At 43.2% G+C, this 14,839-nt stretch overlaps 1 protein-coding gene across 1 annotated transcript in view; it reads left to right on the forward strand.

Annotated features, from left to right (window-relative positions):
• LOC146816609 (cysteine-rich venom protein-like) overlaps positions 1-14,839 on the forward strand; it is a 559,639-nt gene that overhangs the window by 341,001 nt on the left and 203,799 nt on the right. Inside the window, exon 3 of the mRNA XM_085610485.1 lies at positions 992-1,056. Within this exon, the coding sequence (XP_085466611.1) occupies positions 994-1,056 (63 nt within the window). The 5' untranslated portion in view covers positions 992-993. The remainder of the gene's footprint in view (positions 1-991; positions 1,057-14,839) is intronic.

A 14,839-nucleotide genomic window follows, 5' to 3' on the forward strand; every position in this document is an offset into this window, starting at 1 on the left:
TGGATGAGCATTTTGAATTGGTAGCGCTTCCCGATGGGTAGCCGGTGTAGCTCTTTGAGGTAGGGCTGCAAGGGGCCTTAGAGTATGAGGCTGGCAGCTGCATTCTGGACAGTCTGGAGTCTTTGTATTAGTTGGTTAGAGATAATGGCATAGGGTGCCTACTGTAGTGCAGTATGCTGGTGATGAGGTCCTGGTGACCGTGCATCTGTGGTTTGTGGGGAGGCATTTGAATATGTTGCGGAGCATACGTAGGATGAGGAAGCAGGAAGAGGATATGGCGTTCAACTGTTTGGCCATTGAAAGTCTATCATCTAAGGTGATTCCGAGGTTTCTGGTGTGATCTCTGGGGTTGGAGGTGGGTCCCAGTTTGGTTGACCACCAAGAGGAGTACCACAGAGAGCTCTTGTTCCTGACAATGAGGACTTCCCTTTTGTCAGTGTAGAGTTTTAGGCACTTTTGTGTTGTTCAGTTTGCCAAGCTTGACATGTAGGTTGTGAAGTTGGTCCTTGTGGGGTGGTTTTTGTATGTGAGGGAGAGGATGGGGTGAATGTTGCCTCTATAGGAAACAATGTTGATTGCATTGGCTATGTGGGCACGTGGTACCATGTAGACATTGAAGAGGGTAGAGTGCACGGATGACCCTTGAGGGACTCCGCAGAAGACGTTCTTGGGTTCGGAGGTCTATGGTGGGACTCTGACTCATTGGGTTCTGTCGGAGAGGAAAGAGGCAAGTCCTCTCAGAAAGGCGATGAAAGATTGTCCTTGGAAAAAAGAATATGCATGAGGATGGAGTCGGCAGGTTCCTGTTGTCATACTTCACTGTTTTATTTGCAATACAGTGTCAATTGCATATTTTCATTTGACAAGTAAGCTGTTAAAGAATGTGCTTTTATTGTATGCATTGCGTTTGTGTTGTGATCGCTATTGCATAACATTTTAAAACCCACCACAATGATCAGCAAACATCTGACAGTCTACTTTTTCTTTTCAGGAATGGCAGTGCTGGCGGTGGAGTCTGTAATTTTAGCTTTTGTTATGCAACAATGTGCAGGGCAGGTATGGAATTCAACTTTAAAAATGATAACAGAATAACAATGAACATTTGCAAAAAAATTTGCAGAACAAAATAGTATTTAATAAATATAGAACAAGAAAGTATCATGTGTGTCATGACAACAAAATAGCATTTTAGGAGAATTTACCTCTAATGTAAAATGCATACTGAATGGCATGTTATGTTTGTGCATATTTGTTGTGTGGTATTCTGTTGAGGAGGTGATGTATTATTTTTTTAATTTCTTTACACTGCAGTGTGTTTATGCCTTATTATTACAATGCGATGTGCCTTGCAACTGGGGAACCGGGTTCAAACCTCCGCTTCGGCTGAATATCCTACAATGAAGGGAAAATCATCTAATCTCTCCATGCACAAAAAAAGGTGCAATGTAACTTGTTTCACTTGTAAGGCCAAGTGCTTGCTCTATAAATACAAACACATATATTCAAATAATATGAGGTGCAGCATTTTTGCATAACAACTAAGGTTTTAACCATACACTGTTTTCAAATGGAAGATAGATCTGCCAAAGAAACAATTTTCATATTTGAGGTTGAAAAATGATTCTTAAACCAGGAAAAGTGAGCAAAGTGTTTGCTCAGTCTCAAAATGGTGTAAAATATTGTTCAAAAATGTATGATGAGATCCATTGTGCTTTTCACAGGTATGGAGGGCACACAGGTTTTATATGTGTGTATCTAAGTTTCTTTATTGGCTAATAATCTCTTAGTTCATAACACTCATATCTCTGCTACATTTGAGAGCTAGCCTTTGTTAAGTGCATTATCCACACGTCTGTGTTCCCTTCTGGTACCAACATTCTCTGTTTATTTTCCCCTTCCTGGAATTGATGTCTTGTGATTACATGATGCAAGATTTTGAGCCCTTGGGATGTTCCAGCAATATTACAATAACCCCCAAAACACCTGATTTGAAAATCATAAATAGCCTCTTATGTTGTACATATTTAAATCTCTTTGATCAGCTGCAATAGATTGTTTGGATGCCCACATTGACCATCAGTGAGGGTGTGTCACATCCTTGCCATAGGCTTGATTTGACTCAGTGTTATCGCTTGAAGTAGTAGTATTGATTGCATCAATGATGTGATTACTGTTGAAGTGATGATTTTAAACTGTGATACCTTGCGGGCCACTCATCTGTCCTATGCATGTGAAGTCAAAAATGATTCATTCTAGATAATTACTTCTATTGAAGTGCTGGCATATCTGTAGTCCATCTTTCACATCATCATCATTTTAACCAGTATCAAATCACCTTCTTTTATGTCTAAGTGACAAGTTGCCTTTGTAGATCGGTATCATAGTATCCTTGTGCAAACTTTGCGACCAAGCGTAAAGTTGACAGGACACAAGTGGTGCCTTGCAGTGTGTTTTGATACTGATGCAGTACTCAAAGCCTGCTTGACTTGCGGATGTCAAAACAAATTGACACTGATGTTGCACCATACTCCTTCCAGAAGAGGCAACATTTGCAGTGAGACTTGTCTTCTATACTGACGTCTGACATCCTCATAGTATGCTTTCAATTGTTTGGTCACTAGGACTCTAACTTGGTCACGTAGTGCTATTTTGGTCACTTCTATTCCTTAATGTCCCTTGTGACCCAGGTCAACCACTTCTCTAAAGTGTTGAGGGAATTACATTTTTGTTGTCCCAAAATACAATGCCACAGCTTGACACTTACAATTTCCTCCTGCGAGTTTCAAAATGCAACACTTTTTGTTGTCTCATTTATCTACAGTTTTCTCCTTTTCTGTGTTGTGCTCTGAGGGTCAAATTAGCTATGCTGGCAGCACTGCTGACTTTCCTTTTGATTTCATAAAATTCTTCCTCATATTCCTGAGTTAATTCACAACTTCGCTGTTGCTTTTTCAGTTCTCTGAGATGATTGACTTGCTGATGGTGACCTTACGAAAGTGGGCTACTGGTTGACTGGGGTGTGAGCCCTGGTCAAGCAGTGACCACAATCTTTGTCAGGGTCAAATGTGTTTACATAGCCTTGTTATTTCATCTAGATATAGGATACATTGGTGAGAAGGAAGGAACAATCCTTCACATTTATATTTCCTTTCATATAAGTGGGAATGTTAAGCAATGTGCATAATTTATTTAAAGAAACCAAAATTTTACCAAGGTTTACAATTTTCCTTTACAATTATAATATTCAAACGACTACAAATGTAGAAGTTAATGAGAAGGAATAGACTAAGTATACTTCATTTGAGCATCTTTAGTAGTATACATCCAGCTATTCACAGACAGAGAAGAGCATACGTTATCCGAGATAGCGCTTGAGGGTTTACTTGCTGTCATAGCTTGGTTTCATTTGATTCCTTCAATTTTCCATAAGCGGCATATCAAAAGCCTGTACTCTCACTAACTTAGACAAGTATCATTCTCTAAATTATGCTTCAAAAATCATCTGTTCAATACCTTTCCTCTGCAGATTGTTGAGAGAAAGTTCCATATATGACTAAGGCAGCACACCCCACTGATAATCACAAGTTTAGGCCAGGTATCCTGTAGTAAGTTGATCTTGTGGATAACAGTAAGTCATTGGGTTTTATTTTCTATAACAAACTTAACCTCCAATTCCTAAGTTAGGCCATGCCTAAGAACAACCAATTCCATTTTAGTATGTCATGAGGTTTAAGGCAGTTTATTCCTGAACAAAACCTTACAACATTGGTACAAGTTCTCTCTAGCCTAGCCTATAGTAACTCACTCCGCAGAGGCCTACCAAAAGTAAACCTCATAGTCCTTAGGGCTTACTTTATATCTGGATGGAAGGATTTTGATAATGACCTATCATTGCTCCTACTCATTGATGTTTTATTTACCCTAGCCTTTACTCTACCACTTTTAACTGGTCCCTATTTTTTCCACTTTTAGATTATGTTTATGAGGGGCTTTGATTGAGCATTTATCGCAAAACACGTTCAGCGCGTTTGTTTTTATTGCCGCCTATCGCTGGATATTTTCGCGGAGATAACATGCTATTAGCAACGTTTATCTCCACTGTGATAAAATATCCAGCTCCCATTGAGGAAACAGGTAAGTCATGTTTTTAGAAGGTGTTAAATACTAGCGATATTCGTGCTTAGCGCGACTTTTTATATCGCTTCGCCTGCTTTGCTAATAGGGGGAAATTGTGTTAGCGACTGTATTCAGTCGCTTTTAGTTGGCAACGCCTACCTTGCATGTCATTAGCGATAATTATCGCTGGCATGCAAGGCTATAGGAAAACCGGCCACTATCGCTGCTTTAGTGGCAAAAAGTACCGCTAAAGCGGCGATAAGGCCCTTGCTAATATGCCTGCCAGTGGGTTGGCCTCTCTGCAGAGCACACAGAACAATGTTTGTATATTCCATTCGCAACTGAAACTCTGTGGATATGTGTGTGAAGGGGGTACACAGATGTCAAAATATTTGCAAGGCAATAGTATGAGAAATTAAAGTGCTTAAATTTGAGGGAGTGACGTGCATGTTGGGGAGGTGAAGTGACAAAGATGCGAGGAGGTCCATTCGGGGAAGAGTGAAAAGAGGATGCTTAAGTCAAAGAGAAGGGGTTGAAGATGTGCAGATGGACAAGATATGCAGAGAAAAAGAGGATACATATCTAACATAAAGCACACATGATTGAAAGGCCAAAACTCCTTCCTCAGGCCTCAATGCTATTGAATTCACAGACTCACTATTTCAGAAATGTAAACACTTCCAATGTGAAATATTTATACGAAATCATTGTTACTCATTTATCTTTATCAGCTAACAGGCTTTAGGTGTGTTAGTTTTTGTGGCATTTATCTGGATAAAATTACATCACAGAGAGAAACCAAAATACAGGTCACGTGGCACACTATGGGAATCACAGAAATGTAATTGACATGTTCCTTTACAGAGAGCACCCACTTTTTTCATCTTAAAGACCTGTCTGCACATATTTCTATATGACTGGTTACATTCAGTATTTGTGGGTGCCTCTTGAAGTCTGGTCAGAGCATATTTTCCAAGAGTTAATGCTGCATGCAATACAAGACAGTGGGCAAGCATATATTTTAAAGGGCCAAAGTTCTCATACTGAACAATTTATACATTACATTAACTGTTGAATACATTAATGCAGGAAGATATGGGGCAGTTTTTAATGTGTTTAATATTTCAAGACCATTTGCCAATCTTTTTTTAATTTCTTTCTCTGGAGAGGGACTCACATTGGACCCCAGATTGGTCCATTGAACTTGTTCACATCGCTTGCTATATAAAAGTCATGCCCAACGTTTATGCCCCACCATTTTCGAATGTCACCAGCCACCACTGGCTCAAGCCTCAAAGTATGCACAGAAAAAATACAGATAAACGACAACATTATAAAATAGCTAACTCTTGGGGAATTCAAAAGCATGTGAAATAAGCGAGGAACTAAATAGCTGAAATGCGTTCCCTTGACGTTTTTAACTAACCCTGGGCAAAGCACTTCGCTACGCTCACGTAGTTTGCGAAGTTTGCCCCCACTTCGCACTACGCGAATTGCACGTAGCACAGTGCAAACACGCGTAGCGTAGTGCAGCGGTCATTTTTTGCTTGCTCGCGGTCCTCAACGTCAAGTTGGCGACCGCGAGCAAGCAAAATGACATCCCGGCGATCAGCAACATCAAGTTGCCAATCGCGAGCGTGGAAAATAATCCTCCCGGCGAGATTCTCAACGCGGGGAGGTCAGGTTTCTCATTGCGTGTGGTCGCGTATGCTCGCGACCGCTCGTGATGAGAAACTACCAGTCCGCGCTGAGAAAGCTGCCGCTCGAGTAAAAATATACTCGAGCGGCAGAAAACTACAGCTTGCACTGTGCAAGATGCCGTTTTCAATGATTGCACAGTGCCGGATGCTTGTCCGCACTGTGCAAGCATTGAAAACGGCATCTTGCACAGTGCAAACAGGGTACTACGCAGTTCGCGAAGTACTACGCGTAGCTCGCGTAGTGCGAAGTGCACTTTGCGTAGCTACGCGTAGCGCTACTTCGCGAACTACGCCCAGGGTTATTTTTAACATTCATTGTTATCCAAGCCAATACATGTTTTTGGCTCAGGGTTAACTTAGGGGCATGAAGACAGGACCAGTTTTAATGTCATACTGTCAACTGGCCACTGTAAGCACATGTTCCGCAGTAAACACATATCTCTCACTTTGGGCTTGCATCCGATATTTGGATCAACTTGACAAGGGAACAATAGCGAACCCTGCTTCCTATTTGAATCCATTTCACAAGGAAGCAAATGCTGCAGCTCCACTTCTAAAGGAGCAAGCGATGTGTAGCAAGGGCATGGGGTGTCACAGTGGGGGATGTAGCGTGATGAGGGGTCTCATAACAATATACATTACACTGCATTATGTTTGCAAACACTTAACCATTACAGAGAACAAGGCACTGGATCAGAAGTGCTTGCATCCACTCTCACATGTGACGAAAGGGTTTAATCTACGCCTTTGAATGACGGACGTCTGAAATCACAGAGGGATGAAGTCTTCAAAGCATGCAACCATGACGCTTATTGCATCACTGGCCTACAGTGTGCATACAACCCTAGACCACGATGGCAATGAAGGGCTTTTAAAATTAATCCCTGAGTAGTGCATACCATTAAGAAAGTTGATTTACTGCCTGGTTTTCATCTCCTGCTTCAGAGCGAGGCAGGGTAGGCATCCTGAAACAGACAGCCCAGACTTAAATACATCAATTTATTTAGAGATACAATCGTACCTCTAAATAAATCAATCTATTTAATATTTTTTTATGTAAATGTGTAGGAATTTCAGCGGGGCACAACCCCTGAGACCAAATGGAGAAATTGCCCCTGCAATGAAGGGCTTTTAAACAGAAATCCCTGCGTCGTACATATTGTTAAGAAAGTTGATTTACTGCCTGGCTTCCGTCTCCTGCTACAGAGCAAAGCAGGGCAGGCAGCCTGAAACATACAGCCCAGACTTAAATAAATCGATCTATTTAATATTTTTTTATGTAAATGTGTAGGAATTTCAGAGTGAGCAGCCCCTGAACCCTAATGGAGAAACCGTCCCTGGAATTGTGGAAAATTAATTACTGCTGGATAATAAGCACATTGGGGTCCTGATGAACAGTGTTGTTGTATTCTTTATCCTTGCATGTCACTGGGTGTGCTTTGTTGGTCAGGTGTACACAGCACCTATTTCTAAACAGCAGTATGCATTATGGACAGTCCACCATATGGTGGTTCTGTGTGTCTATTTTCTTTTAGTAGAGTTCATTAGTTGGTCTTATAACAACTTAAAATACCTAAAATAACGATGAACTAGAGTTTTCAGGCCATCGCTACAGTTTAAAGTAGGGTTCTTCAGATTTTTAACATAGCTAAATGTAGTTATCATAATAATCTGGCATGGGTCCGACCCTCCAGGACCAACTTTGGTTTAGAGTGACATTTGGGTAGTACTAGCTGCAGTGGACTTATCTGAAATTCCTTGAGCCCTGCCAATTCATTTTTTTTAAATGAATCACTGGGTGCACCTTGAGTTCCCAATTCTATGGCTGTTTTTGATCTTTGTAAACTGGACATAGCCCAGTTCTGTAAGACAGCTTGCTTGAGTGGCTGTTCCCCTTTCATAAGGGTACAGCAAAGTGTGAACAAGTGAAGGCCTACAGCTCAAGGTGTTACACTAAATAGTTAATGTACAACTGCAAGAATTCCAGCCATAACTATTGTGTTTAGTTATTCTGAAAGAAATGGAGTATCCAGACGTTGACTTCCATGCTCCTTCTTACCAGGAACCAAAGCTGCACATCACTGAAGAAGCCTAATTTGGAAGAATCTATCTCTGGTTAGATTTGTTCCATCCAGCAGGAATGTGGATTGCAGCTGAAACTAACTGTATCCCCTGGGCTGCAATTACAATGATTTGCCTAAGGTTGAAGAGCAGACATGGGGATGTAATGCAGCCAAGAGTGCATATTCCAATACCTGGCACTAGAGTGCAAACACTCTCATCACAACCGCTGCCTTTCATTAGATCTGTGTTCAGCCAGGGAAAAGTCGGACAACTAACCTGGATGACACAAAGAACAAAAAAAACTGGCTAATCAAAATCTTAACATTTGATAAAGTCTTGTTCCTTGGACACATATAACAATTCATTCGAAATACTCCTCTATCGAACCCACATTTAGTCATACAAGCAGCAAAAATGTAGATTTATGTTGGCTGCATTGTAAACATATCACACAATGAAATTACCATGCCACAAGGCTGGCAAATGACAACATAGTGTGAGATGGATTAAGCCACGCCCTATTTACAACACTAAGTTAGCATAACCGAGATCATGGTTAACAAGCAAGCTTGTCGTTTCTGCTGCGCTGCACACGACACTGTTGTTATGTGTTACTCATTTTAGAAATGCTGACTCGACTTTGCCTTACAGGATAACGAACTGTTGTTGCACATTCTTAACCGTGAAATGTGCCCTTGGTCTGTACATCATGCAAAGAACGCGTCTGGGTCACTAGAAGGTACAGAGTGTTGTATTTAGATTGATCGTACCACTTGTTAGACATATCATGCATACACTGCCAATATTTGAAGGACAAGCGTCTTTAATATTGCAGAACAGTTTGGTTTTACATTCATTCGAACAAGAAGAGCTGATGCATGCTGAGAGAGCTGATCCTTTGATGTGATTCTACTAAGCTGATCTATACGGTATGGGGTCCCCCCTGTTAGCCTAAGAGACCTTCTAATAGTCTAATAATAATAATGTATTAGATTATAATGAAAGGAGTGTGGCCGTATACAACTGTCATTAATAGAATAGAATAGAATAGAAGAGGCATTTATAGAGTGCATGGCTACCCTAAGGCCTCCCAGCGCTAAGAAACCAGACGACCAGAGGCAGATCAGATTATGCCATAGGAAAGAGGTGCGTTTTCAGAAGCCGTCGAAAAGGCAGATATTCTTCCTCCATACGGATGGAGTCTGGGAGGGTATTCCATGTCTTAGAGGCGACATAAGAGAAACCGCGACCTCCACATCTAGGGCCATATGTAGGTGGCATACACTTTACCGATTCTAAAATACCGAATTATACCGTTTCGGTATTTAAGAATCGGTAAAGTGTATGTAGGTAATAATTCGGTAAATGTTACCGAATCGGAGTAAGTCGGTAATTACCGAATCGGTATTTACCGATTCGGTAATGAGGCATACCTTCCCATTGATTGAATCAATGGGAAGGTATGCCTCATTACCGAATCGGTAAATACCGATTCGGTAATGGGGGGAGCACATTCAAGGGTGGCAGGGTGTCACATTGACACCCTGTTGCACCCCTGATTCGTCCATGTGTGCACATGTGGCGCACATACATGCCCTAGGGGCATGTATGTCTGCCACATTGCACACCTCACAGTGTACAATAATGCATTTTCACACATATTCGTCATTTTCCACCAACTATTAGTTGGTGGTAAATAACGAATCCCCACACCCACCACACAGTCCCCCTACATCTCATTTCTGTATTCGGTATTTACCGAATCGGTAAAATTACCGATTCGGTAATTTTACCGATTCGGTAAATTACCGAATACAGAAATGATCCCCCTACATCTCAAAAGCCTAAATGCCGGTCGGTAACGGTATATTTACCGAAAATCGGCCATTACCGACCGGTATTGGGCTACCTACATGAGGCCCCTAGTCCTGGCAATTCTCGGTACCATAGCAAGGCGCTTATTTCCGGAGCGCAGGTGCCTTCTGGGATGATATGGGGAAACTATCCTTTGAAGGATTAAAGGGCCATTCGCGGCCATGATCTTGTGCGTGACACAAAGGGCCTTAAATTTAATCCTTTCCAAGACAGGCAGCCAATGTAACTGTTTAATTGCTCTTCTTACTGATTCTCTCCGTGGGATTTTCAGGAGGATTCTGGCCGCACAGTTCTGGACCTTTTGTAGTATGCCTATTGGGAACTGGGGGGCTCCTAAATATAGAGCATTAGCGTAATCCAGACGTGACAAAATCAGAGCCTGGAGGAGTAGTCTTCTTGCATGAAACGGGAGAAGGGGCAAGATGTTTCGTGCCGACTTCATAATCCCGAAGCAGCACCCGGCTACCTTGTTAGCCTGTATCTTCATGTCAAGTCTTGTATCCAGCCAGACTCCTAAGCTCTTAATGTGATTTTTGGGAGTAGGTGGGTATCCCATACAGCCAGGCCATGCCAACGGCATGTCTGGGGGTAAAGGTTTGCCCAGCAGCATAAGGTCTGTTTTGGTTCCATTAAGCTGGAGGCAGGATTTTTTCATCCAGACGGATATTTCCTCAAGGCATCTGGAAAGATTGCTTCCTGGTTGTCCTGAGTCTTTGAGGGAGACAATCAGCTGGGTATCATCAGCATACGTGACAATTTGTATGTCAAATGCCTCTACAATTTTGGCTAAAGGACACATGTAAATATTAAAAAGAGTGGGGCTAAGTGAAGAGCCCTGAGGTACTCCACTCTTCAAAGGCACAATCCTGGAGGTAACGTTCTCCTCGAAAAGCTGGAATGTCCGACCTTCCAGAAAGGAGGCAATCCAGCTCAGTGCGGTACCGTTCATACCCATCTCGTGACATCTTGCAAGAAGAATTTGATGGTTGACGGTATCAAAAGCCGCACTGAGATCAAGGAGGATTATTGCAGCTGATCCTCCTGAGTCCATAATTTTCTTAGCCTCTTCAACTACAGCAATCAGGGCAGTTTCAGTGCCCTGACGAGATCTGAAACCAGTCTGTGTCGAGTGCAGGCAGTTATGTTCCTCCAGATAATTGGAGAGAATGGTATTAACATACTTCTCTGCTATTTTAGCTATTCCCGGGAGCAGGGAAATAGGGCGATAATTAGCCATAACCTCAGGATCAGATCCAGGTTTTTTTAGCAGGGCCTTCACCATTGCTTCCTTCCAAAGTGAAGGAACCTTGCCCGTTGCCAATGAGGAGTTAATAAGAGTTGCAATAACAGGGGCTACTTCTGAGGCAACCTTTTGCAGCATCGTGGGGGCGCCTGGTCATTAGGGGAACCTGATTTAAGTTTATTAAGTAAGGACATTGCTGTATCTGAATCCAGGGGCGGGAAAGAAACCAGGCTCTGATCTCGACGGACTCTAATATCTTCCGTCAAAGCATCAAGGTCAAAAGTGGCGACTGGCGGAAAGGCTGAGTAAATCACCTGTACCTTATCCTGGAAATACTCTGCTAAATTATTACAGCGACCTTGTACATCAGTGGGGATCATTGTGGAGAATGGAGGGGTGGTTAAAGATTTAAAAATTTTAAAAATTTCTCTAGGGGAGTTAGGTGCAGATAAAATTTTTGTTTCATAAATCTTGGATTGTGTTTTCGTGATCTTGGCTTTATATAGTTTTAGTGCATCACGGTATACTTTCTTTTTCTCAAGTGAAAAGTCTTTCCTCCATTGTCTCTCAAGTTGCTTACAGTTCCGTTTAAGATCTCTCAGCTCCCTAGTGAACCAAGCAACTTTCTTTGGGCCCTTTTTAGTATCCCTGAGTTTTAAAGGGGCTAATACGTCCAGTGAATTTTTAATCCAGTGATTAAATTGCAAGTTTGCCATTTCAGGGTCAGGGTCGAGATGGGGGCGTGTTGCTTTGAGAATGGTGGTCCATTCCTCTACGGAAATATTGGACCAATTCCGATTCAAAATTTTGGAATGGTTTTCCGCCTTCCTACTTGTGAATGCTGACCAGGCGAATGAAATTAGATAGTGGCCCGTCCAGGGGAGCGGCTGGGGGTCGTCTACCTGAATGTGGGTATTGGTAAATATCGGGTCCAGCAGGTGCCCTTTAACGTGAGTTGGGCCAGTCACTTTCTGGGAAAGAAGTAGCACCTCTAAGGCGTCCGATACTTCCTCCACAGGTGGCATCGCGGGATTCAAGGTGTAGGTTAAGGTCTCCCAGGATAGTGAAGTTTGGCAGGGAGCTGACCAGTACAGATATATTATCCACCAAGTCCCCAAGGAAGAATCCTATCGCACCTGGGGGACGGTATATTAACATGTCTGAAAAGGTGCAAGTAGGTGTGAAATTAATTGAAAAGGAACAACTTTCACAGTCCCGGATGAGCCCATCCGAGATCCTACAGCTAAAAGAATCCCTATGGATAATGGCAAGCCCTCCACCTCTAGTAAGGGAGCGATCTTGCCTTTGAATGATGTAACCTTGGGGAAGTGCCTGAACAACCGCTGAATTAGACCAGTCCGTGAGCCAAGTCTCCGTGAGGAACATTACATCCGGTTTGGTATCTTCTAAAAGCAGTCTAATTTCTAATGAATGTTTTGACAATGAGCGGCAATTTACCAACTTCATTTTGAAATCAATGTTTACAGGACATGTCTTTCCTGCCTGATCATTTGGTTTTAGGGAGAAATTGCATTGAGTGCAGTGATTCTGGTCAAAGGGGGGGCCCAAACAATGATGACAGTTATACGTGTCCTGCAGTTCTCTTAGCTGAACGGACGTATAGGGGCGAAGTATAGCGGGAGCAGGGGTCGTGGCCTCTGGTCTCGTTCGGGCGCGGACGGGCGCAGACGGGCTTGCCTTTGGCGCGACTTCGGCGCGCCAGCGGCGCGTCCGCTGCGCGTTCGCCACATCCGCCCCTTTTGAGCCCTGACGCACAAGCTCTCTGCGGCAGCTGCACCGCTAACCTCCATCTCCCAAACTCCACCCCGGAGTATTGTACACAACTCCGTCCCTTGAGCTCCCTGCTTCCCGCTTCAACTGTCCCCACAAATTAAAAGCAGGTAAGGTGCAAATAGCAGCGTTTTTGAAAAAGTTTTAAAAAATAGCTTTTAAAATATTTTACAATCTTAAAATATATCGCACAGCTCGAGAACACAACAGCTTCCTTCAACGTCGCCTAGGTTCCAATGCGCGCTCGCCACATCCGCCCCTTTTGAGCCCTGACGCACAAGCTCACTGCGGCAGCTGCACCGCTAACCTCCACCTCCAAAAATGACCTCCGCCCCCGGAGTATTGTATGATTGCTCCTTTCATTCTATATGGTATTGTAATAATGCTCATGATTCTGATCTGTACTGTTAGTCTGCTAGTGTTAGCCAAAGTACTGCATCTTAGGACGCGAGGTTTATAAAATAAACTCTTTAAACTTTACCGTGTCTGTATTATTATGTTGTGGACTAATAAATAAGTACGAACAGGTATTTCGGATTCCCACCACTCCTGAGAAATATCTAAGTCGCTTGTTCTGGTTTGTCTATACATTGGGACCACCTAGCTAGATCTAGGTTAACGAATGAGATACTAAGCTAGTCGGATAAGGGGTTCTGGGTTCTGAGGGGAGTTTTCTGGTACACCACAATTCTCTGAGGTCCTGGTCTCCTGCGCATAGTTCTGTGCAAAAGCAGAATCTCTGCAACATGGCGCACCTAACGTTTGGTCTTAACGTCTGAGACGCTTAGTAGCGCTGATTTTAGTCCACAACAACCCTCGCTCTCGTTTCCGGAAAACTTGAGTGACGGTTTAACCTACCTAGGGTTAGACTAAAGGTTCTATCAAGCTTGAGAATTAAAAAGGTTATAATTTTTGAGCCCAAGTGCTACTGTGAAAATCGTTGTTACTCTTTAAGGAGTCCTTATGGCGGTTAATATTCCCGCTCATAGTAGGGTTCCTCTGCGCGCTCATTTGAGGACGTATGGGGTACCTGATGACGGGATGTCCGTAGTCTTTGTGGTCAGTGCTGATACCACCTACCCGTATGAGTTGTTTTACTCATGGGTGACCTTTGCGGAGGTGGATACAGACGATAATTTGTTCCACGAATATACAGCCTCGGCTGTACCTGCGGCTTATGCCCCATATCAGACTCTGGAAATTCCTATTTCTGCCTGGCAGCATACAATTTGGTTTAATGGCGCCCTCCCCCATGAGGTCGTATCGGCGAGAATGGGCCCGTTGTCAATTGCGGGAGCTACATGGCCGGTACTGGCAGGAAATATACCCCACACCCACGCTACCTGACGGTGGGAGTGGGTGATTTACGAACGCTATACACAGCCCTGATTACGGTCCATAGGGCTTTAGTGCAGTATGTGTCACGCACGGTTCAGGTGGGAACACCTGCGGTTGCTGGACACGGGGCGGATCACCATCACGTGGTGGTGATTAGCCCTGTTATGGTTAACGCGGTTGTCGGCAAGCGCCCCCTCAGTAAGGATGAATTTCCTTACTGGCTTGCGGAAAAATTTGATCAATTAGAAGCCGTGTTTCCAAACACTACACTTGTGGATAAACACAGGATACTCACCATTACTTTGCCGAAAGACCTAGTCCCTGAACTTGTTGATTGTGACAAGTGGGGCAAGGTCTTTGCTGCGACATATTCGAAGTGCTACGGCACTCCGTCTATGGCTGTACTACCCTCCGTCATCAAGAAAGTTCAAGAAAGTCATGGTGCGGAGGCAGCTATTGAGTTGGGAATGAGGCTTGTCGACAGTTTCGATGTGGTTTGTTCCATGGTAATGGGCAACCTCAAAGGAGATGCCATGCAGTTCCAAGTTGGCAATATGCTGGAGCTTCTGGCTGATGAAGACAAGCCTCGGCAGTTCGCAAAAATTATTGCAAAAGCCTACACGATGGTTGGACGTAGTGCCTTAGGTGTAAAACCCACCATCAAAATTCCAGATGTAGTGCAACAAACTAAGGTGAGTTCGTCTACAAAAGA

Source organism: Triturus cristatus, chromosome 6 (assembly GCF_964204655.1).
Source record: "Triturus cristatus chromosome 6, aTriCri1.1, whole genome shotgun sequence".
Lineage (NCBI taxonomy): Eukaryota > Metazoa > Chordata > Amphibia > Caudata > Salamandridae > Triturus > Triturus cristatus.